This window comes from Coregonus clupeaformis, chromosome 31 (assembly GCF_020615455.1).
Source record: "Coregonus clupeaformis isolate EN_2021a chromosome 31, ASM2061545v1, whole genome shotgun sequence".
NCBI lineage: Eukaryota > Metazoa > Chordata > Actinopteri > Salmoniformes > Salmonidae > Coregonus > Coregonus clupeaformis.
The window spans coordinates 41,975,619-41,999,565 of record NC_059222.1 but is presented as its reverse complement, the minus strand read 5'-3'; the positions used below and the strand labels follow the sequence as shown (position 1 = coordinate 41,999,565).

Below are 23,947 nucleotides of genomic sequence, written 5' to 3'. Positions count from 1 at the left end.
GTGAAGAAGTTGGATGTGGTTATACATGGTCTGCGGTCGTGTTGGGCGTACTGTAAAATTCCCTAAAATGACATTGGAGGTGGCTTATGGTAGAGAAATTAACATTCAATTATCTGGCTACAGCTCTGGTGGACATTCCTGCAGTCAGCATGCAAATTGCATGCTCCATCAAAACTTGAGACATCTGTGGCATTGTGTTGTGTGACAAAACTGCACATTTTAGAATGGCCTTTTATTGTCTCCAGCACAAGGTGCACCTGTGTAATGATCATGCCGTTTAATATGCTTCTTGATCATGCTTCTTGATATGCCACACCTGTCAGGTGGATGGATTATCTTTTGGCGAAGGAGAAATGCTCACTAACAGGGATGTAAACACATTTGTGCACAACATTTGAGAGAAATAAGCTTTTTGTGCGTCTGGAAAATGTCTGGAATCTTTTATTTCAGCTCATGAAACATGGGACCAGCACTTTAAATGTTGCATTTATATTTTTTGTTCAATACATTTAATTGTTAGGGAACTACTACCACATATCACTTAAATTGGTACATCACCTCTCACTAACGGCTGCAACAAGTACAGCCAATTACAAGGCAAGCCTCAGAATGTGTTAATGAGCCACAACAATACTCCTGAGTGGTACAGTGGTCTAAGGCACTGCATTGCAGTGCTAACTGTGCCACTAGAGATCCTGGTTCGAATCCAGGCTCTGTCGCAGCCGGCCGCGACCGGGAGACTCATGGGCGGCGCACAATTGGCCCAGGGTAGGGGAGGGAATGGCCGGCAGGGATGTAGCTCAGTTGATAGAGCATGGCGTTTGCAACACCAGGGTTGTGGGTTCGATTCCCACGTGGGGCCAGTATAAAAAAATATGTATTCACTAACTGTAAGTCGCTCTGGATAAGAGCGTCTGCTAAATGACTAAAATGTAAATGTAAACAATACTGTGCAACCACAAAAGGTTTTGGGCACTCCAAAAGTACAGTATGTTATTCTATTCTGTGGGATGGTACTGAATTACAGTATGTTATTCTATTCTGTGGGATGGTACTGAATTACAGTATGTTATTCTATTCTGTGGGATGGTACTGAATTACAGTTAATTACTGGACAGCATAGTAGCCAGAAATGTACTGTAGATTTACAGGACAAGGTTTTATGATTCCAAAAATACAGTATGGTACTGTATTCTGTAGGGTGGTAATGAATTACAGTAAATTACTGGCAGCACAGTAGCCAGTAAATTACTCTAGAAGTCAAACATACAAAAAATACAGTATGGTACTGTATTATGTGGGGTACAGCATTCTCACTAGGGTGCAATAAATATGGCCTTGTACAAGGCATGCATTGAAATATGTTAATGAGCCAGAGATTCTTTCGCCACCCACATTTTCCCACAATGCACAGTATGCTACTGTAAATATACAGCAAAAACAGGTAATACAGTACTTTACTGTAATTTTTCAGCGTAATGCATTGCTCTTTACAGTACTACACTGTAATATAAAGTTACAGTAGCTGACTGTAAAACGTTTTGCTGTAAATGTACAGCAATTTGTTACAGTGTAGGTGATCCTCTTACCCAGGTGGGAGAGGGCAGTGTGGAGTGCAACAGAGATAGTATTGTCTGAGGAACTGTTTGGGGCGGTATATGAATTGGAGTGGGTCCAGGGTGTCTGGAATGATAGTGTTGATGTGAGCCATGACCAGCCTTTCAAAGGATTTACATTTACATTTGACATTTTAGTCATTTAGCAGACGCTCTTATCCAGAGCGACTTATAGTTAGTGAGTGCATACATTTTCATGGCTACAGATATAAGTGCTACAGGGTGATAGTCATTTAGACAGGTTACCTTGGCGTTCTTGGGCACAGGGACTATGGTGGTCTGCTTGAAACATGTAGGTATTACAGACTGGGTCAGGGAGAGGTTGAAATATATAACTTGCCCCCTTGCCCCGTGGGGGTTTTAGACTAGAAGAATATACCTTTAGGATGAAATGAGATTACCCCCCCAGGCAACCCAAAAACGAACAATCGATCATCAATATGAATTAGAACCACTTATCTACCCATTTGTTGTTACGCATGACCCTCCTTCTCCAAACCCCTGACAGTGTCTCCCCAAACATTACTTGCGGTTTGTAGCCTATGAATTTTCACTCACACGGTTTCATACGTCAGTGTAAATTAACTCTATCAACGCGTTCTTCCTCTCTGTAATACTATTGGCTGGGTAGGGACCAGAAGGCGGAGCATGCCGGTATACCCTATTTAAATTGCTTTGGAGAACTATTTGCTAAGCACATTTTCAAGACCAGTCATTTCAGTGACATGAGGGCGTTTCAGTTCTCGCTGTGATCATAACAAGAAGGCAACATTACTCCAAAACAGAAACATACGCCTTGAAAAGTGTGGATACCAGAGGACATAACTTCCGGACTATAATTTCAACTAACCTTTGATTTTGTCCTGGTCTGCAAATGAGCAACAGGTAAGGTTTAACAAGCTCTTTGTAGCAATTCATAATTTACTTATGGGAAGTTGTAGATGCTGCATGACATAGACTACTGTTGATTTTATTTGATCTATATTTGAGAAGATTGAGACAGTCGCACTTGGAGTGCGCTCCCTTGAATTGGATGCGCTGTAGGCATACCGCCGACTTTCAGACAAAGTCATACCCACTGTGCCTGGAAGCTTGCGGAGCAGGGCTTTTCATTGTTTAAAAATGCATAACATTTCATCAACCAAATCCATAATTAAGGTAAAATATAAATTTAAGTGCGAAAATATGTCATGTTTATGCGTCGGCTGATTCATACGGTTATGTTGCAATACACTGCTCACAAACATAGGCTGAATCATCCCAAAAGCTACAATTTGTCATGCAATCAGTGTTATTTGTATATATTTTACATGTAAACATACATTCGTGTACAATTATAACGGTATGGATGGAATGTTTGAACGATGTATGCGAGATTGCATCACGCAGTCTGTTCCCGTTTTTTAGCCCGCACCTGTTAGCATTTCTCGCTGGCATGTGCTGCATTTCAGTGCTGCTTGGAGTCTGGAGCCACATACTTTATTATATGTTAAAGGTACAATGCAACCGTTTTTATCTCAATATCAAATCATTTCTGGGTAACAATTTGGTACCTTACTGTGCTTGTTTTCAATTAAAATGGTCAAAAAGAAACAAAAACAGCTTCTTAGCAAAGAGCAATTTCTCAAGCAATAATTTAGCTAGGACTGTCTGGGAGTGGTCTGAGTGGGGAGGGGAAAACTGATGACTAGCTGTTATTGGCAGAAAGGTTTGGAACTCTCTTTCTTATTGGTCTATTAACTAATTTACCAGGCAGGCCAAAACTCCATTCCACCAAAACAGACTGACATTGCAGGCAGTCTTTTCAAACAGCTCTTACACTAAAAATACATTATCATCACTTTCACAACTTCACAGTATTATTTCAACCATGACACAGGAAAATCACGTTTTTGACTGCACTGGGCATTTCAAATGGTAGTCTGCTGTAGCTCAGTTGGTAGAGCATGGCGCTTGCAACGCCAGGGTTGTGGGTTCGTTTCCCACGGGGGGCCAGTATGAAAATGTATGCACGCACTAACTGTAAGTCGCCTCTGGATAAGAGCGTCTGCTAAAATGTAGTCTTAGATGAGACACTGTAAAATAAGATTTTTTTTTTTTGGTGTGGCCCATGGGTAGCTATGTAACAATTGCAAGACCATCCTCAAGGTGACCTAAATGACTGTACGCTGGCAGCAGGTCAGGGAGTTGCCATAAGTTCTGTAAATGATGTTTCTGCAGGAAACGTCAACCATGACATTGTTTCCAGACAGTGAATATTGGCACTGTATATACACCTCTCAGATTAGGCCAGTCCAGCAGTTCTAATTCAATCAAAGATCAGAGGGATTACATTTTCCACAGAACATAATTATCCCACTGATCAAAAGGGGCTATAATAGAATAACAGACAGTTATACTTTTTCCATTCTGTTATCATGGTGCCATAGCAACAGATAGGAAAATAGCTGTTTAGCATCTATTGATGTTCCTAAAAGACAACAGAAAATTCAACATTTTTATGTAATAATTTTCCATTTAAGTGTCCTCTCAACCCACAAAGCAAACAGAACATGGCCATATCAATTTCTATTCACGTCACTCAGTCAGAAAACAGAAGGAGACTTATTTAGTTTGATGGGGGAAAAGCTCCTATTAATCAAGTACTGTGTAAACTACACAGTCATCCTAACTGGTATTGATTGAGGAGAGGTTGTGCTGCAGACTGACTCTGCATGTCTAATTTAGTAAATACTGTAAACAATCCAGAATTCCCCGCAAATTCCCAAACTAGTGTCCATGTTTGATGACAGATGAGTTCCTCCTGACTCTACTCACCACCAACATGCTATTTGAGATCCAATTTTAATAAGAGAGATTTAAGGACACATTATAGAAGCTGATGCTGCAGATACCACTCTATAAACTATTTTTTACAAAACATGAAGGGAAATATCTGAAGGCAGTCTACACACTAGAGAAATGTTTGTAAATTGACTCAACAGAGACTGTAGTCTACTCATATCGATTCACATTTCCGATGTGTTTACTCTGAGTCAAAGTCATTATATTTGGTGATGTAAGTTTTGCAAGGGAGCAAGAAGAAAAGCTATCTCTTCACCTTTTAAATGTTAAAGAACACAAAGAAATTATATCTATTTTCCTGACATACTCACGTAACTATTCGTCACTGGCTCTCATATCACCAAATCTCCCAAACATACTGTATATATATATATTTTAACAATTTAAACACATTTCTTGGATATAACCCCCCCCCCCCCCAACAAAAAAAACATAACAGAAGAGTTCACAGTGTTCATTGCAACCATGGTTGGTCGCTAGGACAACAAGATCTATGACATGTATAACAGATCAGACACAGGCAGGGCTCTCTCTAATGAGTGGTGTTTCTGTAGTGCCAGAGACAGAATCCTCACAGGACAGCCATTATGCTGCTGAGAGAAGATGAAGTCTCAGAGGACTCTGAGTCAACAAGCTACGCTGCTGCACTCAGAGAGAGAGATTCCTCCTGCATGATCGTTACACAGGTGCACCTTGTGCTGGGGACAATAAAAGGCCACTCTAAAATGTGCAGTTCTGTCACACCACAATGCCACAGATGTTTTGAGGGAGCGTGCAATTGGTATGCTGACTGCAGGAATGTCCACCAAAGCTGTTGTACATCCAACCGGCCTCACAACCACAGACCAGGTGTAATCACGCCAGCCAAGGACCTCCACTTCCGGCTTCTTTACCTGCGGGGTTGTCTGAGACCAGCCACCCAGACAGCTGATGAAACTGAGGAGTATTTATGTCTGTAATAATGCCCTTTTGTGGGGAAAAATTCATTCTGATTGGCTGGGCCTGGCTCCCCAGTGGGTGGGCCTGGCTCCCAAGTGGGTGGGCCTTTTCCCTCCCATGGCTGCGGCCCTGCCCAGTTGTGTGAAATCCATAGATTACGGCCTATTTAAATTGACTGATTTCGTTATATGAACTGTAACTCAGTAAAATCATTGGAATTGTTGCATGTTGCGTTTTTATATTTTAGTTCAGTACAATATACGTACAGTATGTTTCTATGCATGTAGGTTTTGTTTCCTAAGTCAAGTTATCACTAATCGGAAAGTCTCCACAAACATAAATATATATAATCAAGTCCCACAGCAAATGGAATAACTGTTATTTCTGTATAACTGACACCTCATAAAAGTACCAAGCTTGAGCCTTTGAAAGCTTCCAGAACCCTAGTAAGTGACGTTCAAGAGCCCGGTTGGTTGGTTGGCCCAATGATGTGGTACAGTAGCTTACATTCAAGCAACAAAACATTTTCCATCTTTCCAGGGTTGTGATTAACATGGTATGTGAAAATGGGTGTTAAGAACGCACCAGTGGGCAATGAGGCAGTAGGAATTGGTTCATGCACCGTGCAATTTGACAAACAGGCTGGTGTGGCAGACCGTAAGACCGTCTTCACGGAGTGGACGTGACGGGTCTACTTGTAAAGGAATATTAAACTGAAGGCTGCTTTAACAAGACTGTTATTTCCGCTTCCATGTTGCAACAAATTCCCTCTGTTGTTGTGCAGCAAAAATATAAAATATCAATAGTGATACGTGCATCTGAGCATGATCAGTTATCATTTATGGATTTTTATTTGGGGGGGTCCAAAGAAACCATGAGTCCATGGGTTCCCGTAGAAACACCATAGCCCACAATCCAACAAGAAAGGATCTTGTTTCGAAACTCTGTGGCCAACAAAAACAAGTATGCTTTGTGACTGACCATCAGTGGGACCTCGCTCCCATTGCTCCCTGACCTCTCTCAGTGGAGAAGCCAGAATAGGGGTTAAATATGACTGTTGTCATAACTGAATGAAATATTGTTGGCATGAGGAGACGTGCTTGTTCTTGCCCTTGGGTATACAGTATTTGATGGTTTTCTCAGGCTGCACACTACAGAGTAATGGATTAGATATTGAAATAATCATTCATGACAGTTGGTGGTATTTCATGTATCATGACTCATGTGATCCATTCTTTCTCTCCATTAGCAAGTCTAAAACCTTTATTTTTCTCTCTCTTTTTCCCTCAGCATACGTCATTGGTGAGGTCCGGCTGCCTGATGAGAGAGCACCGATAAACTCATCCTACTCAGCCCTGCGGACCTCTCCCTGGTTGCAGTCACGCTAGAGGCCGTCGAGGACCGAGAGAGAGGCTTTGTCTCCTCCTTCATCCTTCTCCTTCACTTCACCACCCCATTTCCTGCTTGAGTTGGTCCCCTTAGTGTTTCAAAACTGTTTCTCCAACGCTTTTTCCAGAAACTCAGACTGTTTTCCAAAGCAGAAGCAGCGCTGCAGCCCTCCCACCAGAACGAGGTGATGGGAAGTGTGCGAGCCAATCGCTACAGCATAGTGTCAACCGAGGAGAACGGCACTGTGGCGGTGCCCAACGGGTACGGGAATGGCAAGGGCAAGGTGCACACGAGGCACCAGCCCCAGAGCCGCTTCGTCAAGAAGGACGGTCACTGCAACGTGCAGTTCATTAATGTCTCCGAGAAGAGCCAGCGTTATCTCGCTGACATTTTCACGACATGCGTGGACATCCGCTGGCGGTGGATGTTTGTCATCTTCTGCCTTGCCTTCCTCCTGTCGTGGCTGTTCTTCGGCTGCATCTTCTGGCTGGTCGCCATCTTCCATGGGGACTTGGAGAACGACTCCCAGAAGTGTGTCTCCAATGTGAGCAGTTTCACGGCAGCCTTCCTCTTCTCCATTGAGACCCAGACCACCATCGGCTACGGCTACCGCTACGTCACTGACGAGTGTCCCGTGGCGGTCTTCATGGTTGTCTTCCAGAGCATTGTGGGCTGCATTATCGACGCCTTCATCATTGGCGCCGTCATGGCCAAGATGGCCAAGCCCAAGAAGAGGAACGAGACGCTGGTGTTCAGCCACAACGCTACAGTGGCCATGAGGGACAACAAGCTGTGTCTGATGTGGCGCGTGGGCAACCTGAGGAAGAGCCACCTGGTGGAGGCCCACGTGCGTGCCCACCTCCTCAAGTCGCGCACCACGGCAGAGGGGGAGTTCATCCCTCTGGACCAGATGGACATTGATGTGGGCTTCGACAGCGGAGTCGACCGTATCTTCCTGGTGTCGCCCATCACCATCGTCCACGAGATTGATGAGGATAGCCCATTCTATGACATGAGCAAGCAAGAGCTGGAGACGTCCGAGTTCGAGATTGTGGTGATCCTGGAAGGGATGGTGGAGGCCACGGCCATGACCACCCAGTGCCGCAGCTCCTACCTGGCCAGCGAGATCCTGTGGGGCCACCGCTTCGAGCCGGTGCTCTTCGAGGAGAAGAGCTACTACAAGGTGGACTACTCTCGTTTTCATAAGACTTACAAGGTGCCCAACACCCCGCTGTGCAGCGCCAGAGACCTGGCAGAGAAAAAATACATCCTGTCCAGCTCCAACTCCTTCTGTTACGAGAACGAGGTGGCGCTGACTAACAAAGAGGAGACAGACGAGGGGAACGGGGGTAGCGTGGGCCCAGATGTAACACAGACCGACAATATCTCAGACTCAGAGCATCACCTGCCCACTGTGCCACTAGAGTCCAGGCCCCTGAGGCGAGAATCTGAAATATGACTGTGCAGAGACTGCAGACCACCTCACAGAGAAGAAGATTCTGATTTCAAGAATCACCTTTAGTTGTTCTAAATGGCACATTGAGCTGAGCTGGGCCTTGGGTAAAGGACATTGAGCTGAGCTGAGCTGGGCCTTGGGTAAAGGACATTGAGCTGAGCTGGGCTTTGGGTAAAGGACATTGAGCTGAGCTGGGCCTTGGGTCAAGGACAGGTTCATGCCGACGGTACTGCTGTGGGAAGGGGATAGCTTGGGACTTGTAACTTTTTTTTTTAAACAATGTAATTGCATATTACAGCAAGCACAGCACTATGAAACACTTGCATATAGGAAGGAAATCGTTCTTGAAAAAAGGTTCCCACAAGAAAATGAAATGTATGTAAATTATCTCTTTAGCGTCTATGTATAGAAAGGAATGTGCATCTGTATAATGTATTGGAATGGGTGTTAGCTACGATGACTTGAAAATAGCAGGCATGTCTCTCTGTTTATCTGTCCAGCAAATCATGAACAAGATGGTTTTAAGAACAATAGTTTTTATTTCTATTATCTGCCTTTTAATATATATATATATATATATATAATATAAAATGCTGCTATACACAAATTCTCTACTTTCTCGTTTCAGAGAAACTGGGGGAAAACGTGCAAAGATGCCCACCCATAGAGTAACAGAGACATTTAGAAAGTTTTGCTCTGTCAGAGTGAACACCAAATACATTTTTTATTTTGCTAATTTGCACTTTTTAATTTATCCTGGGCACCCAGCTCCAAAGTACTCTAAAGTTTTGGAATGTTTATCCAAACAATTAAAGACGCAATTCAGCCTTGAAACAAACCTTTTTTTCCTTTTGCTGAGATTGGAATTTCTCACATTTTCCAGTGAACGCACAACTGATTTTGCCTTTGATTAGAGCGTCATGTTGCAGTGAACTGGGTGATCTTTGAAGGCTTTGGTGAAATACATCAAAGGAAATGTAGCTCAATGTAGCTTTTAACCTATTTGAGAAAACATACTATGCAGCCATTGTAAAGTAGAGGAACACATCCTTTAAAATGATAAATGTTTATATGAATCATTAACATTAACTTCCATACCGTACATATCCAAAGCAGATATGGTAATCTGTATGTACTGTTGTTAATGAGCTGGTCTCATTACAGACATACAACCTAACATACATTTAAAGGGTCGTTCAATGCTGGTCAAATCAATAGAAACATGCCTGTTTTGTTTGAAGGAAGTTAGCAGAGTGGTATTACTATCGGAATGAGGCAGAACTGAACTAACACCTACAAGACAAGGGGGAGTGAAAATTAGCATACGAATGTTCTTTAAAATGCTGCTACATTGTTGCATTTGGTAGGGTTTGATAACAGAAGACACCAAATATTATTATTATAATGTCTCATTCATTTGTTATAAGTGGTAGAAGTAGAGCATTTCTGAAGTAAAGAAAAAACAAAGAGGAACGATTTATTTTCAAACACGTGTATACATTTGTTATCATTTTAGAGATGTTGGTATAACTTCATTGGAACTCATTCAACATAATACTTAATCAATATCACTGTGAGACCGTCATGATAGACACAGTTTTGTGGCTCTTATGATGCCAGGGCTTCAGCAGAGTTTTACCATCGTTTTCATATTCAAAGCCAAACATATAAACCAGGTTCTAGGCCCTAGACTGGATCAGTAATATGTTGTTAAGCCGAGAAGGCTTTAAGCACATGCTCAGAAAAGAACAGTGTTACAATACTTCCTTTTTAGTAAAAAAAATATTTTAAGTAAAACAACAAATCACCCGTTTTTTTTCTTTCTTAGTACTTTACAATCGTCCGCTATTCTGCCGTCACAAAAAGAGCACATCTTCAGCTATAGGCTCTTTTTAAATAAGGAGAGAATAAAACACACTACATATACACCTCTATCAATGTCTTTGCTGTTCATGCATTTATATTTATATCCAGAGTAGGTCTATGAATTGCCATGCCTTGTTATCAAATATTATTTTATTTTTCATTATAAGTTGTTTGTTGTTTTACGAGGGAATCTTGGATTGGACAACATGGTTTAATAAGCCAACAGTACTGTATCCCAGGCATGTTAATAAGGTGTATTGAAAGCCTGTAGAGTTTGCATTTTGACAAATCTATCTCCTATTTCTTTTATTTTGAATTCCTTTACTTGTACATAGACCCCCGCCCTCCCTGTTCCAGTGATTTTTGTATCAGAGTCTTCCAGTTGTACTGCAAAACAATGGAATGTACAGATTTTTATATTATTAATAATATTATTGTTATTATTATTGTAAATGCGATTATTATATTGTTCTTTTTTCAATAAAACCTCAATGTATGATCAATTGCTGTTCTGTTCATTGCCATGAATAGGCTGGCATTTGGGATGCAGATATGGAAAAATACAGAATTGGCCAAAGCCCAGAGGTTCAGCTCTGGTAGAGTATGTTTTGAAGGGACCCTGTAGGGGAGATTGGGGTAAATTGAGCTATTTTTTAGATTGAGCATCACTCAGTCAAGGGAAATATAGTATTCTTTCTAACGAAGATATATACAATACATATATTTCAGGATGTTGTGTATCCCTGGATATAATCAGAATTAATGTTAACATTACAGTTTTGAAAACAGCTTGTCCAAAAAAAGTGTTCTCTTGGCACAACTTACCCAGGGTATGGGGTAAGTTGAGCAGTCTACAAATGTATTTACTGAATGAAATATTACCACTACCTTTTTTAAAACCATGTCTATCTTTATTTCCCAAACACAATTATTAATCCTTTTAAGCATATTTGAACATAGCTTAACACCTAACAAGCACTTTTTAACAAAGGCCAGGCCCTGTTACCTCATATCGCAGCGATAACGCCTTGCATTATGCATGGACAGAAAACACTTCAATTAGCTGAACTTCACTTTGGCTTAACCATTAGCTCAACTTACCCCAAGGCAAACATTTTGACTATATTAGCCAACACAGCTAAAGGATGCATTTTCTTGCAAGTTTAAGGACTGCATATTGAAGCTTATAGAGACCCAAACTGATGTATAGAACAATCTTAAAATGATCTACTTTGGTTTAGATACAAAAATCATGAAACCTCTTAACACAATACATTCATTTGACTTTAGTGAAAATCTGTTTTTTTTGGACCTAACTTGCTGAAATGTTCTATGTTGTTTCTTCCTAAATATTTGTTAAAAGGATTAATTTTGTGTTTGGTTTTCTAGAAACAATGGTGGCTCAATTTACCCCACTCTTCCCTACATGTCAGTCAGAAGCCTTACCTTTGCACTTTCCTTTGCACTTTCCTGCTCTGTACATCTCTCATCTTGTCTTCTAGCCCACTGTATTGAATCTATCTTCCTGTTACTCATAATGTCGGTTCCAATTCTTCACCATTAAACTCCATGAAAGTCTATTATTAATTCATTGCCATTCGTCTTTAGATTTAGATGACTTTATTAGTCACAGGGTACAGGGAAATTCTTAAGCTCCGAGCTCCAACAGTGGGGGAATCCCAGAGAGGAATGTCCAACATAGAATGTCCCAGAGGGGAATGTCCATAGGTGGAGCAGAAGGGGGGGAAAGTGAGAAGTGAAAGAAAAAAATAATACAAATAATTAATATATACATATTTACAACTGTGGGGGGAGGAGGATGCAGGTGGCTGCCTAGAGGCGTCTATTCAGCAGCCTGATGGTGTGAGGGGTAGAAGCTATTGCCCAGTCTGTCAGTTTTTTCCCAAGATGCTCCTATACTGCCTGCGTCTGAGTGATGGAAGTGGGGTGAACAGGCCGTGGCTCGAGTGGCTAAGGTCCTTGATGATCTTCTTGGACTTCCTGCAACACCTGGTGTTGTAGGTGTCCTGGAGGGCAGGCGGTGTGCACCCGATGGTGCGTTCGGCTGAGCGTACCACCCTCTGTAGCGCCTTGCGGTCCGCGGCGGTGGAGTTGCCGTACCAGGCTGTGATGCAGTACAACAGTATGCTCTCGATGGTGCGTTCGGCTGAGCGTACCACCCTCTGTAGCGCCTTGCGGTCCGCGGCGGTGGAGTTGCCGTACCAGGCTGTGATGCAGTACAACAGTATGCTCTCGATGGTGCGTTCGGCTGAGCGTACCACCCTCTATAGCGCCTTGCGGTCCGCGGCGGTGGAGTTGCCGTACCAGGCTGTGATGCAGCCCGACAGTATGCTCTCGATGGTGCTCCTGTGGAACACTGTGAGGATCCCCGGGGACAGCTCTTCGGTTAATGACAACAAAAACAGAACATTCACATATTTATTTACGTATGTGCACAATGTATTCTGAACAAAAATTTAAACGCAACATGTAAAGTGTTGGTCCCACGCTTCATGAGCTGAAATAAAAGATCCCAGACATTTTCCATACCCACAAAAAGCTTATTTCTCTCAAATGTTTAGCACAAATTTGTTTACATCCCTGTTAGTGAGCATTTCTCCTTTGCCAAGATAATCCATCCACCGGACAAATGTGGCATATTAAAACAGCATGATCATTACACAGGTGCACCTTGTGCTGGGGACAATAAAAGGCCACTCTAAAATGTTTAGTTTTGTCACACAACACAATGCCACAGATGTCTCAAGTTTTTAGGGAGTGTGCAATTGGCATGCTGACTGCAGGAATGTCCACCAGAGCTGTTGCCAGAGAATTGAATATTAATTTCTCTACCATAAGCCACCTCCAACGTCGTTTTAGAGAATTTGGCAGTACGTCCAACCGGCCTCACAACCACAGACGACGTGTAACCACGCCAGCCCAGGACCTCCATGTCCGGCTTCTTCACCTGCGGGATGGTATGAGACCAGCCACCCGGACAGCTGATGACACTTAGGAGTATTTCTGTCTGTAATAAAGCCCTTTTGTGGGGAAAAACTCATTCTGATTGGCTGAGCCTGGCTCCCCAGTGGGTGGGCCTATGCCCTCCCAGACCCACCCATGGTTGCACCACTGCCCAGTCATGTGAAATCCATAGGTTAGGGCCTAATGAATTTATTTCAATTGACTGATTTCCTTATATGAACTGTAACTTAGTAAAATCGTTGAAATTGTTGCATGTTGCGTTTATATTTTTGTTCAGTATACAGTATATAGAAATATACAGTAGATTTGCATATGGTGTCTGTTTAGCCAGGATTCCACTCCTTGTGCTCTGTGTCATTGCAAAACATATTTGGCACAGTAGTGGAACTTTAGCTAAACACACTGCTACCCAGGCTAGGTGTATGAACGTATCCCCTCTTGACCAGGCTAGGTGTATGAACGTATCCCCTCTTGATCCCTGGCTGTTGCTGATCATTAAGCATTATCTCAGTTGTTCTCTTCTGGTGTTACTAGCAGAGACGAAAAAAGGAAGCAAGACATTTTGTCTGTTTCCATTGAAGTCAAGAAGCTAAGTAGACCAAGACGCTACCACGCTGATGTTTATGGGAGAGCCACCTCCTTAAGTAGACCAGAACTGACCATGTTTTTAAGGTGAGTGGAAGGATGGTGTTAGCCAGTATCATCTGCAGAGGCTTCCTCTCCAGGCTGTACTGGCACAATCTTAGAAAAAAAGGTACTATCTAGAACCTAAAAGGGTTCTTTGGCTGTCCCCATAGGAGCATCCTTTAAATAACCCTTTTTGGTTCCAGGTAGAACTCTTTTGGTTAAAGGTAGAACCCTTTTGGGTTCCATGTACAGTGCCTTTAGAAAATTTCCACACCCCTTGACTTTTTACACGTTGTTGTGTTACAAAGTGGGATTAAAATTCATTTAATTGTCATTTTTTGTCAACGATCTACACAATATACTCTGTAATGTCAAAGAGGAAACAAAAATTCTAACATTTTAAAAGAATTCATGAAAATGAAAAACACTAATATATCTTGATTAGATAAGTATTCAACACTCTGAGTCAATGCAGGTTAAAATCACCTTTGGCAGCGATTACAGCTGTGAGTCATTCTGGGTAAGACTCTAAGAGCTTTCCACACCTGGATTGTGCAACATTTGCTAATTATTATTTCAAAAATTCTCCAAGCTCTGTCAAATTTGTTGTTTGTCATTGCTAGACAACCGTTCTCAGATCTTGCCATAGGTTTTCAAGTAGATTTAAGTCAAAACTGTAACTCGGCCACTGCTATATTGTGGGTTGAGTCACTGACGTGATCTTCCTGTACGGTTTGTCGCTCCGTCGGGCTCGTGCAGTGGAGGAGATCTTCGTGGGCTATACTCAGCCTTTTCTCAGGGTAGTAGGTTGGTGGTCTGTTGATATCCCTCTGGTGGTGTGGGGGCTGTGCTTTGGCAAAGTGGGTGGGGTTATATCCTGCCTGGCTGGTCTTGTCTGGGGGTATCGTCGGACGGGGCCACAGTGTCTCCCCCATACCTGGCCGGATGACTCCTTTCTGTCCCCAGTCCACCTGGTTGTGCTGCTGCTCCAGTTTCCACTCTTCTGCCTGTGGCTATGGAACCCTGACCTGTTTACCGGACGTGCTACCTTGTCCCAGACCTGCTGTTTTCAACTCTCTCTCTACCGCACCTGCTATTTCAACCTCTAAATGCCCGGCTATGAAAAGCCAAGTGACATTTACTCCTGATGTACTGACCTGTTGCAACCTCTACAACCACTGTGATTGTAATTTGACCCTGCTGGTCATCTATGAACGTTTGAACATCTTGGAGAAAAATCTGGCCTTAATGGCCATGTACTGTTATAATCTCCACCCGGCATAGCCAGAAGGGGACTGGACACCCCTCAGAGCCTGGTTCCTCTCTAGGTTTCTTCCTAGGTTTCTGCCTTTCTAGGGAGTTTTTCCTAGCCACCGTGCGTCTACATCTGCATTGCTTGCTGTTTGGGGTTTTAGGCTGGGTTTCTGTATAGCACTTTGTGATATCTGCTGATGTAAAAAGGGCTTTATAAATAAAATGTGATTGATTGATTGATTGAAGAGTTACCTGTCTAACAGAACACAGCGGGTGTTCTTTAATGGAAGCCTCTCCAACAAAATCCAGGTAGAATCAGGAATTCCCCAGGGCAGCTGTCTAGGCCCCTTACTTTTTTCAATCTTTACTAACGACATGCCACTGGCTTTGACAGCAACACTTAACAAAGAGCTGGAGTTAGTTTCAGAATGCGTGGCAAGGAATAAGTTAGTCCTAAATATTTCAAAAACTAAAAGCGTTGTATTTGGGACAAATCATTCACTAAACCCTAAAGCTCACGTGTCCTACTTATATCAGTACACTCGTAACAACTTAAGCATTACAAAACTTCTATTCGATCAAATAAACCTCACATAGCAAATAAGCCATTCATTTTTTTGTTGACCAAATTCGACACTCTTATTGACCATAAAAAAACTCATTTCTTGGTGGACGAAACAGCTAAACAATGCCACCTACTGGAGGGAGACAGATTTTCCACCGAGTTGGGCCTCTCTCTTCCTCTTCCTCTCTGGTGAAAGCAAGGATATGAAGCTTCGTGTCGGAGATATAACCTTAGCTCGTTGACAAATAAATGAGCTTGCTAGTTAGCTAATTATCTCTACTATTCTATGTTAGCTACTTACATGATGATCCACGCTTGCTGCTGGGACTGTCAGTGGCAACTCAAGTGATGGGACTGCATCAGGCTTCAGTATCAGAAGCTTGGCATACCCCATCTTTTTTTTGCAGCAGGTTCTCAAAGCACTCACCTGAACAATGTGCAAATGGCACTCTTTGTGATCAACTTGGGTGCATTCTGAGCTTGGGAAAGGAATATAATCAATTTCTCCTTTAAGCCTTCCTTTTTGGGGAAGATTAACAACTTTATTTTGCTTACCGGTAGCTAGTTAGCTACACTATATATACAAAAGTAAGTGGACAACCCTTCAAATTCATGGATTCTATTTCAGCCACAGCTGTTGCTGACAGGTGTATAAAATCGAGCACACAGCCATGCAATCTCCATAGATAAACATTGGCAGTAGAATGGCCTTACTGAAGAGCTCAGTGACTTTCAACGTGGCACCGTCATAGGATGCTACCTTTCCAACAAGTGTAAGTGCTGTTATTGTGAAGTGGAAACGTCTAGGAGCAACAACGGCTCAGCCATGAAGTGGTAGGCCACACAAACTCACAGAACGGGACCGCCGAGTGCTGAAGTGCGTAGCGCGTAAAAATTGTCTGTCCTCAGTTGCAACACTCACTACTGAGTTCCAAACTGCCTCTGGAAGCATTGTCAGCACAATAACTGTTTGTCGGGAGCTTCATGAAATGTCTAAGAGTCTAAGATCACCATGAGCAATGCTAAGCATCGGCTGGAATGGTGTAAAGCTCACCACCATTGGACTCTGGAGCAGTGGAAACAAGTTCTCTGTAGTGATGAATCACGTTTCACCATCTGGCAGTCCGAAATCTGGTTTTGGCGCATGCCAGAAGAACACTACCTGCCCGAATGCATAGTGCCAACTGTAAAATTTGGTGGAGGAGGAATATTGGTCTGGGACTGTTTTTCATGGTTCAAGGTAGGCCCCTTATTTCCAGTGAAGGGAAGTCTTAACTTTACAGCATAGAATGACATTATAGACAATTCTGTGCTCCCAACCTTGTGGCAACAGTTTGGGGAAGGCCCTTTCCTGTTTCAGCATGACAATACCCCCATGCACAAAGCAAGGTCTATACAGAAATGGTTTGTCGAGATCGGCGTGGAAGAACTTGACTGGCCTGCACAGAGCCCTGACCTAAACCCCATCAAACACCTTTGGGATGAATTTGAACGCTGACTGCGAGCCAGGCCTAATCGCCCAACATCAGTGCCCGACCTCACTAGTGCTCTTGTGGCTGAATGGAAGCAAATCCCTGCAGCAATGTTCCAACATCTAGTGGAAAGCCTTCCCAGAAGAGTGGAGGCTGTTATAGCAGCAAAGGGGGACCAACTCCATATTAATGCCCATGATTTTGGAATGAGTTGTTCGCTGAGCAGGTGTCCACATACTTTTGGAAATGCAGTGTATCTGGCCTGTTCCTGAATCAAAAGATGTGACGGCATGTTAATGCAGGGTACACATTCAAATGAGGACGGAGGATGAAGTATAAACAAAGCATATCATTGGACACATTCATAATGAATAGCTAGACTCACGTCATCCTAGCTGAGGAAAATCGAATCTGAGTGATTCAGCTTCAAGTCAATAATATAGATTTTTCAGACTTTGGTGATGCTAATGACATCTGCCTTCAAATGTGAATTACATTTTATATACAGTAAATCGCAGTTTTCACTGTACAACCCTTTTAAGACTCTCTGGATTTGTGCCGTCGCTCTCGTCCTCCAAAGGCACACCAACCTTCCAAATGACAAAACAATCTGTTGACGGGGGAAGCACTGTGCTAAAAAAAATAAAGACTTTGGCACAACCTTGTTTAGCCAACCAGACGCACCTGGCGGGTGATACAGAGGGATAGAGGACACTGATCACACTATAAATACAAACTAAAGACCATTATCATTTGTGACACACATTATCATTAGTGACAGACATTATCATTAGTGACAGACATTATGGTAAAACAGGGAATCCATTGTAGTGCTTTAATCACAGGTCTATTCTGAGGACAAAAAAAAACTTTGTTTGACACATTTTGAACAGTGTCTCATTTAACTCCCCTGTCATCATGTCACAATGACAAAACCCAGTTTTGGAAGAAAGGAAATGGAAATAAATGACAATAACACCCCTCCACCCCTCCACCCTCCACCGCTCCACCCCTCCACCCCTCCACCTCTCCCTCTCCACCGCTCCACCACTCCCTCTCCACCACTCCACCCCTCCACCCTCCACCGCTCCACCTCTCCCTCTCCACCACTCCAACCCTCCACCCTCCACCGCTCCACCACTCCCTCTCCACCACTCCACCCCTCCACCCTCCACCGCTCCACCTCTCCCTCTCCACCACTCCAACCCTCCACCCTCCACCGCTCCACCACTCCCTCTCCACCACTCCAACCCTCCACCCTCCACCGCTCCACCACTCCCTCTCCACCACTCCACCCCGCACCCTCCACCCCTCCACCCTCCACCGCTCCACCCCCCATCCCTCCACCCACCACCACTCCACCTCTCCCTCTCCACCACTCCACCCCGCACCCCTCCACCCTCCACCGCTCCACCCCCCATCCCTCCACCGCTCCAACCCTCCCTCTCCACCCCTCCACCCCTCCACTGCTCCACCCCTCCACCCACCGCTCCCCCTCCACCACTCCACCGCTCCACCCCTTCCTCTCCACCCCCACCCCTCCACCCTCCACCCCTCCCTCTTCACCCCTCCACTGCTCCACCCCTCCACCCAACACTCCACCGCTCCACCCTCCACCGCTCCACCCCTTCCTCTCCACCCCTCCACTGCTCCACCCCTCCACCCAACACTCCACCGCTCCACCCTCCACCCCTTCCTCTCCACCCCTTCCTCTCCACCCCCTCCACCACTCCACCACTCCACCCTCCACCGCTCCACCCCCTCCCTCTCCACCCATTCACCCTCCACCCCTTCACCCTCCACCCCTCCACCACTCCACCCCCCCCACAACTCCATCCCTCCACCCTCCACCTCTCCCTCTCCACACTCCACCTTTCCACCCTCCACCGCTCCACCCTCCACCCTTCCACCGCTCCACCCTTCCACCGCTCCACCGCTCCACCCCTCCACCGCTCCACCGCTCCACCCCTCCACCCTCCACCGCTCCACCCCTCCACCCCTCCATCGCTCCACATGTGTTTAAGAGAAGAGAGGGATAATGGAGAATAAATAAAAGGACAGCTCCATGGAAAATTCCTACGTTTTACGGTTCGGGGAGATTGACACTAATGTCAACTTCTGGAGTCTGGACTCTGAAGTCAGTGCTGTGGATGTGAGCGTGTGTTTGATCTATTTTGGCAGCTGAGTGATCTGATTAACTTCCTATTAAACTGGCAGAGAAAGAGAGAGAAAATTAGTCAGATAACTGCAGTTACGTTTTAAGAAACGACTCATTTGTCAAGGATGATTCAATAACCTCAAAATACAACGTACGTTTACATAAAATGGGAACTATTGTGAGTAGTCTGAAATCAAACATGATACAAAACCAGTTTGATACAACTTCTCCAAAAACCCTGCATGTTTTATGATAATGTCAATGGTAAAACACCATTGCTGAGAGTTGCAACTAAAGTCTGTCAAGACCAGAGGGGAGGCCCTGCTCAAAAGTAGTGCACTATATAGCGAATAGGGTGCCATTCTCTGGTCTAAAGTAGTGCACTATATAGCGAATAGGGTGCCATTCTCTGGTCTAAAGTAGTGCACTATATAGCGAATAGGGTGCCATTCTCTGGTCTAAAGTAGTGGACTATATAGCGAATAGGGTGCCATTCTCTGGTCTAAAGTAGTGGACTATATAGCGAATAGGGTGCCATTCTCTGGTCTAAAGTAGTGGACTATATAGCGAATAGGGTGCCATTCTCTGGTCTAAAGTAGTGGACTATATAGCGAATAGGGTGCCATTCTCTGGTCTAAAGTAGTGGACTATATAGCGAATAGGGTGCCATTCTCTGGTCTAAAGTAGTGGACTATATAGCGAATAGGGTGCCATTCTCTGGTCTAAAGTAGTGGACTATATAGCGAATAGGGTGCCATTCTCTGGTCTAAAGTAGTGGACTATATAGCGAATAGGGTGCCATTTGGGACAGAGGAGGAGGGAAATACAAGTTGACACGGAGGGGGGACGTTGGTGGGAAAGTAAGGAGTCAACCCCGGTCACACCATTTAATAATCCATTTTATTTATTGAATTATTCATTTAAAAGTAGTGACCAGGAAAGGCACATTGAGACTACTTCCTGTTTGAAAGGAAAGAATAGTCCCACATTGTTAAGTGCCTTGCAGGGTAGCAGTAGCAGGGCAGTGGGTCTGGATACTGTAGGTGAGCTTCTGTTCATCTTTGGTGCCATTCAACCCACCTCCTCCACCCTCCTCCTCCACCCTCCACCTCCACCTCCACCTCCGCACCTCCAATGTTTATTAAAACAATGCAGTTGTATATGAGTAGAACAAACATCTCAATAGGAAATGTTGGACTAACTCTAATTATGCAAACCCATACGAGACAGAGACCAGGTATCAGCAGCAGTTTATAGTTCGATCATCTTTAACCTAATTGTAACGCTTTCTTCCCATTTATCAAGCTACTGGATACTGTGACCCCGAATCTAAGGACAAGAATGTAGAACTATAAAACGGTGGCAACAACACAAAACAATCCACCTCCCTTTCCAAACTATGACCGGAACACCCTTTCTTGTATTGAACCTGTATGGGAACTTTACTTTCAGACAGACCCAGCTCTCCTACAGACCTGTGATCTCCTGTGTTTTGTCTGCTGCTGGACTGAAGTCTTCCTGGTTCACATGGACCCCTGCTCTGCCGGACAAAACCAGCCTCAGAGGAGCAGGGCTTGCTAGCTTCCTTTTTTGCTTTGGGGACGTCAGGTTCAAACCGAAACAACTTTTTTTGGCAGATATATTTTTAAAAGGCAGTATCACCGTGTGACGTCATTAGAACCAGATTACAAAAGACCAGCAAATGGATGTAATATCTAACACAGCAGGCTGCTGAGGGGAGGACGGCTCATAACAATGGCTGGAACGGAGCAAATGGAATGGCATCAAACACAAATAAACAATGTGTTTGATACCATTCCACTAATTCCGCTCCAGCCATTACCACGAGCCCGTCCTCCCCAATTAAGGTGACACCAACCTCCTGTGGTTGAATGATGGATGAAGGCAGAGGAGGGGTTTCGGAAATACCTGCCCAATTGAAAAATAACTGTCCCTCCGAGAATGTGGATACCTCAGTGTCCACCGAAGAAGAGGTAAATATGTACCTCACTATGATAGACAACAACAAGATGACAGTTGGGCGACTGGCCTCTGAAAAGTATAAGCAGTGGATGAGTTTGTCTCTCCCTTTGCATCTAGCATCTAAAACTGTTATAGGTGTGGCCATTAATGTTCGTATATTTCATCTTGATGCACAAATGTGTGAAATATGCCTTCTCATATCAGTGGTCGATAATACACTGTTTTGTGATGCTAGCTAACTGAGCCATTCAGACGACTTAACAAGGTGATATAGGAATTGTTTAAGGACTGAATCGGAATGTCCAGGGACTTCAAAAGCCTCACTAACTCTTGCTCCTCTATTCTGACTTTGAAGTTCTTGCTGCTCTATCCTGACTTTGAAGTTCTTGCTGCTCTATTCTGACTTTGAAGCTTTGCCAGATACAGTTGGCCTCTCTTTGATGTCATGCCGAACACTGTCACCATCAGAGACAAGCCACTCTGTCACAAGACAGCACGCAACACCTTCGCTAAAAACTCTCTTGTCCTCATCATAGAGCAGCAGTCAGAAACAGCAGTTCTACTTAAGTCATCTTCAGTGATCCCTCCTTGTCATCTTCAGTGATCCCTCATTGTCATATTCAGTGATCCCTCCTCGTCATCTTCAGTGATCCCTCCTTGTCATCTTCAGTGATCCCTCCTTGTCATCTTCAGTGATCCCTCCTTGTCATCTTCAGTGATCCCTCCTTGTCGTCTTCAGGAGCATTTCGCTTCTACCCAAGCTGGGTAGCAATATTTGGCAGCCAGAGGGCTAGGCCAAGACTGAATGCATAGGTAGCAACATTTGGCAACCAAATACGTGTGGGCTTAGGTAGAGTGGCTTCCTCCTTTGTTTCCTTTCTGGCTTTGTGCACTTTATGAAAGGGAACACCGGGAAAGCATTGCCAACATTTAGGGACTCCTATTTCAGAGTGAAACTCAGCTCGTGTCCCAGGAACTGTTAAGCCACCATTTCATGAATCTTTCAACAGTCAATCAGTCAATGTCTGATCACGTGAGGTTTGATTTGGCATTGTTGTTGATTAGGAGCAACAAGTTATGGAGCAACAAGTTATATTTTCTTCTTCTTCGTTGGGGTTTTATGGCAGTACGCATACCATTATTAGGTGCATTACTGCCACAATAAGTTATGACATTTATAGCTCCAGAGTTATGATCTGTGTAATGCATTCATTTCAAAGATGAACATGCCATGGTTGTACCTGGTGAGAAATGATCCAATATGTACTGTACTGTACAAAGCTAACTTAACTTCAAAAGTGTTGAAATGAACAGGTTGCGCCATGAATTATGCACAATATTACATAATAATTTTCACATAACAGTGTTGGTCAGATACCTGTAGCTTTGTGTTTCTATAACTGGGCTAAATCAGTTAATGAATGAATGAACAATGGGATGCAATTATGAATGCATCAATTTGTAAGTCGCTCTGGATAAGAGCGTCTGCTAAATGATGTAAATATAAATGTAAATGTCACACTCTCTGCATAATTCATAATTCTCCCTCTTCCCATTGAGTTAGTTATCCTCTAGTGGCTGAACTAACTGCCATGTGCTGTGGAGCAGACCAGCTGGATCCGTTCCTTATAACCAGACGACTTGTTTCCATTTCCTGCATCTGCTGTTTGGCAGCGGCCCCAGGCAACAGACAGACACACAGAGATGTGAGACTCAAATCTTATTACACGACAGCACGTGCCCCTGTGTAAAAATTAAAATGCCAAGTATGTCTTGATGGTAACTCTACCCAGACCTTAATGAGCGAATGAACCATTACCCTGGTAACAATCTTGTTTAATATCAAGGAGGATCTTGTAAGATCTTGATACTCTTGTCCTACAAGATATATAAGGTACCATCATCTTGGAAAATGTATTAGAGAACACTAGTTGAAAAAGGTTAAACTTCCAGAATAATTTTTCTTAAATCTGAACAATCAATCAACTAAGCAATCATCATCTACGCAAGGGAAGGTATTTCAAGCATGGTGCTCTTTCCAATGGTATCTCTTTGGCTCATGTCCTCTCCTCTCCTTTGTCCGGCAAAAATCAGCCTGGATTAAAGAAAGGATAAAGATACTCTCAACCTGGCACGTGCAGGCAGACAAGCACAACCTTGATCAGACAGTGGTGATGGGCCAGGGATAGAGGTTAAGGAAGGGTTAGGTATAGGGTCCACTGTGGCACTGCAACTGGTCACAGCAACCTGAGCCTGTAGAGGGGTTTAACCACTGACAAATGGTCTTCATAACGTGTATCTCCCCCTTCTCTCGCTCTCTCGCTCTCTCTCTCTCTCTCTCTCTCTCTCTCTCTCTCTCTCTCTCTCTCTCCCTTCTCTCTCTCCCCTCTCTCTCCCTTCTCTCCCTCTCCCTCTCTCTCTCTCTCTCTCTCTCTCTCTCTCTCTCTCTCTCTCTCTCTCTCTCCCTACCCCCTCTCTCTCCCTCTCTCTCTCCCCTCTCTCTCCCCTCTCTCTCTCTCTCTGTCTCTCTGTCACTGTCTCTCTGTCTCTCTGTCTCTCTGTCTCTCTCTCTCTCTGTATCTCTCTCTCCTCTTCTCCCCCTCCCTACCCCTCTCTCTCTCTCTCTCTCTCTCTCTCTCTCTCTCTCTCTCTCTCTCTCTCTCTCTCTCTCTCTCTCTCTCTCTCTCTCTCTCTCTCTCTCTCTCTCTCTCTCTCTCTCTCTCTCTCTCTCTCTCTCTCTCTCTCTCTCTCTCTCTCTCTCTCTCTCTCCCTCCTCTTCTCCCCCCCCCTCTC

General features: G+C 44.0%; 1 protein-coding gene across 1 annotated transcript; it reads left to right on the top strand.

The window, feature by feature from the left end:
* The first annotated feature begins 2,333 nt into the window (after nucleotides 1–2,333).
* On the top strand, nucleotides 2,334–10,613 carry LOC121547738 (inward rectifier potassium channel 2-like). Its single transcript, XM_041859153.1, has 2 exons — nucleotides 2,334–2,501; nucleotides 6,690–10,613. The coding sequence occupies exon 2, from the start codon at nucleotides 6,976–6,978 to the stop codon at nucleotides 8,245–8,247; it is 1,272 nt and encodes a 423-aa protein (XP_041715087.1). The 5' UTR covers nucleotides 2,334–2,501; nucleotides 6,690–6,975; the 3' UTR covers nucleotides 8,248–10,613.
* Nucleotides 10,614–23,947: the final 13,334 nt, after the last annotated feature.